Source organism: Otolemur garnettii, unplaced genomic scaffold (genome assembly GCF_000181295.1).
Source record: "Otolemur garnettii isolate 467f Iridium unplaced genomic scaffold, OtoGar3 scaffold00006, whole genome shotgun sequence".
NCBI classification, from domain to species: domain Eukaryota; kingdom Metazoa; phylum Chordata; class Mammalia; order Primates; family Galagidae; genus Otolemur; species Otolemur garnettii.
This window is the reverse complement of record NW_003852401.1, coordinates 29,725,543-29,732,715: the sequence shown is the minus strand read 5'-3', so window position 1 is coordinate 29,732,715 and position 7,173 is coordinate 29,725,543. Positions and strand designations below refer to the sequence as shown.

At 40.7% G+C, this 7,173-nt stretch overlaps 1 protein-coding gene across 1 annotated transcript in view; it reads left to right on the top strand.

Annotated features, from left to right (window-relative positions):
- TMEM2 (transmembrane protein 2) overlaps positions 1 to 7,173 on the top strand; it is an 82,957-nt gene that overhangs the window by 16,884 nt on the left and 58,900 nt on the right. Inside the window, exons 2-3 of the mRNA XM_003782948.2 lie at positions 1,876 to 2,218; positions 6,807 to 6,947. Coding sequence (XP_003782996.1) covers positions 1,888 to 2,218; positions 6,807 to 6,947 — 472 coding nt within the window. The 5' untranslated portion in view covers positions 1,876 to 1,887. The remainder of the gene's footprint in view (positions 1 to 1,875; positions 2,219 to 6,806; positions 6,948 to 7,173) is intronic.

The window sequence follows — 7,173 nt, the reverse complement described above, 5'->3', positions numbered from 1 at the left end:
CCATCACTCCCTCCCTCCCTTCCTCCCTCCTTTCCTCCCTCCTTCCCTCCATTCCTCCCTCCCTCCCTTCCTTCTTTCCTCTTGGCAAATTAACAAAGTAAAGTTTCATTCAAAATTCCTTCACTCAAAAACTTATATGTTCTTCTATAAAGAACACAGAAAATGAAAAAGGACCCCCCCCCTTTTGTTCATGTGCTTCTATTAGATCAAAGACAATCACATATCCTCGAGCTAGCTAGCTTCTGGGAGAAGAATTCCTGAGATTAATATGCCCTTTCAGACACACCACAGTTCTAGTTACACCTCTGCAGTTGGGGCCTCTCAATTGTTTGAAAAGGCACAGTAATAGACGTTAAAAGCCTGAACGTTAGAGCCAAAATACCTGGCTTTAAGTCCTGGTTTTCCTCTATAGTAACTGTGTGACCTTTGGAGAAGTTAATTAACCTTTCTCGTTTTTTCTCATGTGTAAAATTGTGGTAATGGCACGTACTCACGGCTTTGTTTTATTAAATATATTAATTGAGTTACTACATATGAGGTAGTTAGAACAGCCCCTGACCCTGAGTGTGTTAGCTAATTTTTTAAATCATCTTAACCATAGTATTTGAATGTCTACTGCTTTTTAAAACAAAATTTGAGGATCTAAAAAAAAGATAGTGCTAAGACTTTCTCACTGAAAGAATTTGGAGTCAATAGTTAAAAGATAACACAGATTGAAATACTTGATTGCTTAACCACAAGATGAAACCAGTGGGGGGAATTAAACACCCAAATGTTAATGCCTGTCTATTGGAACTTTTTAGGGCCACTTTATGGTCCCCGTTTGACACTTAGACTTTAAACTTCAATTTGAAGATCTTAGAATAATGGTATTTAAAGTATGACCACTTGCTTTAGGGTCATCAAAATATATATTTTTAAAATGTAACCTTCAGGGCCCTCCCTCCTTGTACTAACTGAGCCAGAATCACAGAGGCAAAGAGCACTCTACATTTTTAATGAGCTTCCCTGGTGGTTCTTATGCATGTTGAGAATTGAGAACAGTTGGTGTGGAACAGTGGCTCTCAACCTAGATGCTTATTGGAATCCCTGGGGAAGCATTTAAAAGGTACAGTTACTTGGATCCCAGGCCCAGCAATTTTATTTATTTATTTATTTTTGTTTAGAGATAGTTTCACTTTGTTGCCCTTGGCGGAGTACTGTGGTGTCACAGTGTACAGCAACCTCCAGCTCTTGGGCTTAGGCGATTCTCTTGCCTCAGCCTCCCGAGTAGCTGGCACTACAGGCACCTGCCATGATGCTGGGCTATTTTTTGTTGTTGTTGCAGTTTGGCCCGGGCAGGTTTAACCCCACCACCCTCAGTATATGAGGAGGGCCCTGTACTCACTGAGCCACAGGCTCCGCCCTCTGGTTTTTTTTTTTTTTTCAGTAGAGATGAGGTTTCATTCTTGCTCATGCTGGTCTCCAACTCCTGAGGTCAAGGGATCCTCCTGCCTTGGCCTCCCATAGTGCTAGGATCACAGGCAGGAGCCATGGCACCGAGCCAGTGAGGATGATTCCTGATATGGTTTATGTATCAGGGATGTAAGTTAACTTGATATCTTCAAAAAGTCATTCTGTTGGTTCCTAGGAGCTGGGGGGAATGGGGAATTAGTTAATGATTATGGAGTTTCTCCTTACGATGATGAAAAAGTTCTGAAAATTGGTAGTAGTGATGGTCGTACAATTTTGTGACTATATTTAATGCCACTAAACTAGTTTACAATAGTTAAAACAGTAAGTTTTATGTTATATATACTTACCATGTTAAAAAAAGTACATAAGCCATTAATAGTTCACATATTCTGAACTTTAATTTCTCTTTTCCTTTCATAGTGACAGTGTATCATGTATGCCACTGATTCCAGGGGACGCTCCCCTGCTTTTCTCCAACCTCAGAATGGAAACAGCCATCGCTCGTCTGGTTACGTTCCAGGGAAGGTTGTTCCACTGCGTCCCCCTCCTCCTCCAAAGAGCCAAGCTTCAGCCAAATTTACCTCCATCCAACAAGAAGCCCGGGCGACCTTTGCCTTCTCCTCTGAAGAACGGCAAACCCAGAGAGAAAGCCGAAAGCAGAAGAGACACAAAAATACTTTCATTTGCTTCGCTATTACTAGTTTCTCATTTTTTGTTGCACTCGCAGTTGTTTTAGGAATATCCTCAAAATATGCTCCAGATGGTAAGTGTGTGTGTGTGTGTGTGTGTGTGTATGCCTAGCACATAGTCTAGGCAATGAGGAAATAGTAGAATATTTTTAAAAAAAACTTAGTATCTTAAGTTGGCTCTAGCTAACGAGCATACAGTCAGGTAATATGAGGAGTGACTTATGAACAAGATCAAGTTCGGGAACTTCATGGAAATTACACAGTTAAACAATTGCTCTTCCTTTCCATTTTGCCACCTCGTCTCAGTTCTTGCAGCATCTCTTTCGGAAATGCTTTTAAAAGCTTTAAAAACATTCTGTTTTAGCACAGTGCCATCCTTTGTAGTAGATATGAATTTTGGACTGCCAAAAGTTTTTGTAATCTTTTTTTTGAGACAGAACCTCAAGCTATTCCCCTGGGTAGAGTGCGGTGGCATCACAGCTGACAGCAACCTCCAACTCCTGGGCTCAAGCGAGTCTCCTGCTTCAGCCTCCCAAGTAGCTGGGACCACAGGCGCCCGTGCACAACGCCCGGCTATTTTTTTCGGTTGCAGTCATTATTGTTGTTTGGTGGGCCCAGGCTGGATTTGAACCTGCCACCTTAGGTGTATGTGGCTGGCGCCTTAGCCACTTGAGCCACAGGCGCCGAGCCAGTTTTTGTAATCTTAAATGTAGTTAGTGATGAACTAGATTTGATTTTTTTTTTTAAGTAAGTAAGAATAGTAAGATTTGTGCTTTGTAGTTTAAAACGTGCTTTGGAGATAGTTCCAAAGAAGAAGCTTCAAATATTTTGGAGTAACAATATATATCCTTGAGGGAAAACGTGTATTAGGATGTGTAAGTTCTGACATCTTTGTCTAACAAGGCACCCATTACTTCATAGTTAAATATATAGGGAGATTTAAATTTCTTAAATACTTTTCTCTTTCCAAGTTAGTAATGTTATCAATACTTTGAGTGCTTTTGAGGAAGTTTGTTGCCAGTTAGCTTCCATAGAGTACCATCAAAGAATCGCCTGACAAAAGAATCCTGTGTATCTGTGTGAAAATCAGAGGGTTTGGGGCTGTGGCAGAGGAACACATTTTTTTCTTTTTTAACAAAGTCTACAACAGATTTTTGACAAACTAGATGCCTCCTTAAATCAGTATAATAGTTAAAAAGCATTGTATCCATCTGCAAGACTTACAAATATTATTTTACTTAGTTTCGATGGGTGCTTTTTTTTTTTTTTTGAGACAGAGTTTCATTTTTTTGCCCTTGGTAGAGTGCCATGGCATCATAGCTCACAGCAACCTCAAACTCTGGGGCTCAGGAAATCCTCTTGCCTCAGCTTCCCAAGTAGCTGGGACTACAGGCACCTGCCATAACACCCAGGCGTTTTTTAGAGGTGGGGGTCTTGCTCTTGTTCAGGCTGATCTCGAATTCATGAGCTCAAGCAATCTACTTGCCTCAGCCTCCCGAAGTGCTAGGATTACAGGTGTGAGCTACTACACCCGGCTTCCATGGGTGCTTCAGAGATTCTGTAGCTATTAAGGTCCTGGGAGAGTAGTTTCAATACTTCTAAGAGAAAAGACTTGAAGTAAGAGAGATGTTCTTATCAGTATCTTTATTGACCAAGCCAGGAGAGACCACATTATAAACTCATAACGTTGATTTCCATTGCATGCATTCCTTTTCCCAGCAGAGTGACCAAGTTTACTGTTGCTGATTCATACTTCCCAACTAATCTACAGTAAAGGAATGCTAGACTGGTGGGAAATCAGAGCTGAAAATCTGTGGCTTTCACTGGTGTTTTCTTATTCCCCTGAATTGCTGATGTGGTTCCTTGAATCAACATTCTTTTTTAGTTTTACATTTTGGCAGTATAAGTGCAGCTCATCAGTGGAAAGATCTGGTATGCTGAAATATTTCAGAGTCAGCCTCACTGTGGTTACTGCTGTTACATAACTTTGATAATGTACTCACTGCTCTGCAAGTGGGTAACTGGGAAGGTACGGCTGGCTGAGCTGTTTTCCAGTGCTTTGTACAGACCACACATTTTCTCATTAAGTGTTTTGTACTGAGAGCAAACAGGCTGGAATTTTTAGTGAGGGTACTAAAGAAGCATGATGTCCTGGGGAATAATTATAAACAATTAAGAGGAATTATATAACTATTGAAGTAGGCTGAATTTCCTTCTCTGTAGCTGGGTACAGTGCTTCTTGTTATGGTACTATGGAGAATTCCAGCTACAACATTTATGAAAAGAGTTCAAGAAATCCTTAGTATTATAGCAGAACCAAGTTAAGAGATTTCTTTTTTCTTTGATGGCAAGGAAAGTTTAAAGGTTGCTTTTACATTCCTATAATCTTAGGACTCTGGGAGGCTGAGCTGGGTAGATTGCTTGAGCTCAGGAGTTTGAGACCAGAGAAAGCAAGAGGGGGAGACCCTGTCGCTACTAAAAATAGAAAAACTAGCCAGGCATTGTGGTGGGTCCTTATAGTCCCAGCTACTTGGGAAGCTGAAGCATCGAGGATCATGTGAGCCCAAGAGTTTGAGGTTGTTTTGAGCTATGATGCCAGGACATTGTACCAAGGGTGACAAAGTGGAACTTTGTCTCCAAAATAAATAAATAAATAAATAAATAAATAGCTGAGTGTTGTTGTGGTCACTTGTAGTCCCAGCTACTTGGGAGGCTGAAGCAAGAGGATTGCTTGAGCCCAAGTGTTTGAGATTGCTGTGAGCTATGATGTCATAGTACTCTATTGAAGGTGAAAAATAAGACTCAGTTTCAAAATAAAATGGCTTTTAGTATAACAGTGATAATCATTGATTTATCAGAAGAATTAATGAAACTGCTGTGAGAAAAAATATTCCATGAAATAATTGCCAAGGACTTAAGTAGCTAGACTAATTTTAATGGTAAGACTGTCACCTTAAAGAGAAAGCATATGCCTAGGGCGGTAAGGTAGTAAAAGCTTAGAAACAGGAAGACGCTTGCAGTAGTATTATGCAAGTTCAAAATGAGGAATCAGATATCTTTCTTTCTTTCTTTCTTTTTTTTTTTTTTTTAGAGACAGAGTCTCACTTTGTCACCCTTGGTAGAGTGCTGTGGCATCACAGCTCACGGCAACCTCCAGCTCTTGGGCTTAGGTGATCCTCTTGCCTCAGCCTCCCGAGTAGCTGGGACTACAGGTGCCCGCCACAATGCCTTTGTTGTGGTTTGCCTGGGGCCGGGTTCGAACCTGCCACCCGGGGTATATGGGGCTGGCGCCCTCCTCACTGAGACACAGGTGCCACCCAGAAATCAGATATTTTTCTATACAGACTGATCTCTTTGTGCTGCGCCAAGTTTCTGCTTTTTCTCACGTACCTTCCACCTCAACAAGAGGAATTTCTTCATATGGTTCCCAAGTGTATCTTGTCTGTTCCTACCTTTGCTTAGTTTAAAGGCAATGGACGCCTTGCTTTTCTGAGCAGCCGAATGGGCTTGGATAGCATTGGATACTCCCATTGCTAGTGTTATCTCCCCTTATGCTCCTCTTACATAGATATTCTCCAACATTTGGGGTCTAAGTCTAGTGTCACGTGTTTCAGGAAGCTTCCTCAGTGACTCCAGCCCATCTTTCCTTTGCCTGCATTTGTTTGCACCTGAAGTAACACATCTTCTCATTTCAGGCATGGTGGCTTTTTCTCCTAAGCTCCATTATAAACTCTTAGGAAATGTGGATTCATTCTGTGCTTTACAAATTTTATGATATCTGGTACAGAGTGAACAAATTGATGTTCAGCAAAGACTTGGTTCTTAGCTATCAACACTGAAGGTTGATTTTTATTTTCCCCTCCTCCTCCAAAGTATGGCAGGTACTAAAGGTGTCCTGCATTAAATAGCTATGGCAGTGCAAAATATTTTTATGTTTTCATCATCACCTATTCAAGAGGCAAGCTCTAATTCTAGTAAAGGTTAAAAAAAAACCCTCATTTCTGAAAGGAGAACTTCCCTGTCCCTGGGTTTGCTAAGTGATCTTTGGTTTCTCTAACCTGTAATTTCCTCATCTCTGAAAATAAGAAGTCACATCCTTGGTCACTTGCCTCCTGCAGTTTCATTAGGAAGGTGTACATGGCTGAGGAAGTTGTTTCTCGGCCTCTGCCCTGGAAAGAGGTGCGGTTCTCACCTACTTCATGATTCACTGTGCATAGGAAGGAATTTGTGGAGACCCAATAGACATATGATTAGGCAACTTCCATTTTTGATTAATTAATATAGATAAATATTAAAATAGCTTTCTAGTGTTGTGAGACCCAGGACAATTTAATTTTTTTTCCTTTTACTATTGGTTTATTTCCAGAGTAGTTGATTAAGATGAACTCCATTTTTACCTTGGAAAGTTTTACATGAAGCAGATGTTAGCAACTTAGTTTAGTAATGATACTTTTTTTCTTAGTATGATAGAAAATGAAAGGATATGACAGTTCTCTGCTTGGTGTTAAAGGGTGGGATTCTGGCAGGAGATCAGAATGTGTTGGCAGATTTCTTGCAGACTGACTTTAAATTATGGTAGTGCTTAGATTTGGCTAATGGTATTTTGCATTTTGTTGGTTTGGATAGGATACCCATGTTGCATGTTTTTTTTTTTTTAAATAGAGAATTGCCCTGATCAAAATCCTCGTCTCAGGAACTGGGATCCAGGACAAGATTCTGCAAAACAAGTTGTTATCAAGAAAGGAGATATGTTCCGTCTGACCTCAGATGTCACAGTGAATTCTATAGTCATTCAGGATGGAGGTAGGTAAGGGTCTCTGCCTATGGGAATAGCAGGGCTGCTCTATAATGTGGAGTATATTTAATGTTCCTTAGGTACAAAACTATTCTTATGTGGAAGAACCCTTAGGATGTGGTGTCATCCTCACCAGGGAGCTATGTAAATTTCCTAGGAGAACCTTAGAATTCAAGAGCTGGAAGGACCTTAGTCATCACTCAAGTGAAGACCCTTGACTTATAGGCAAGGAAG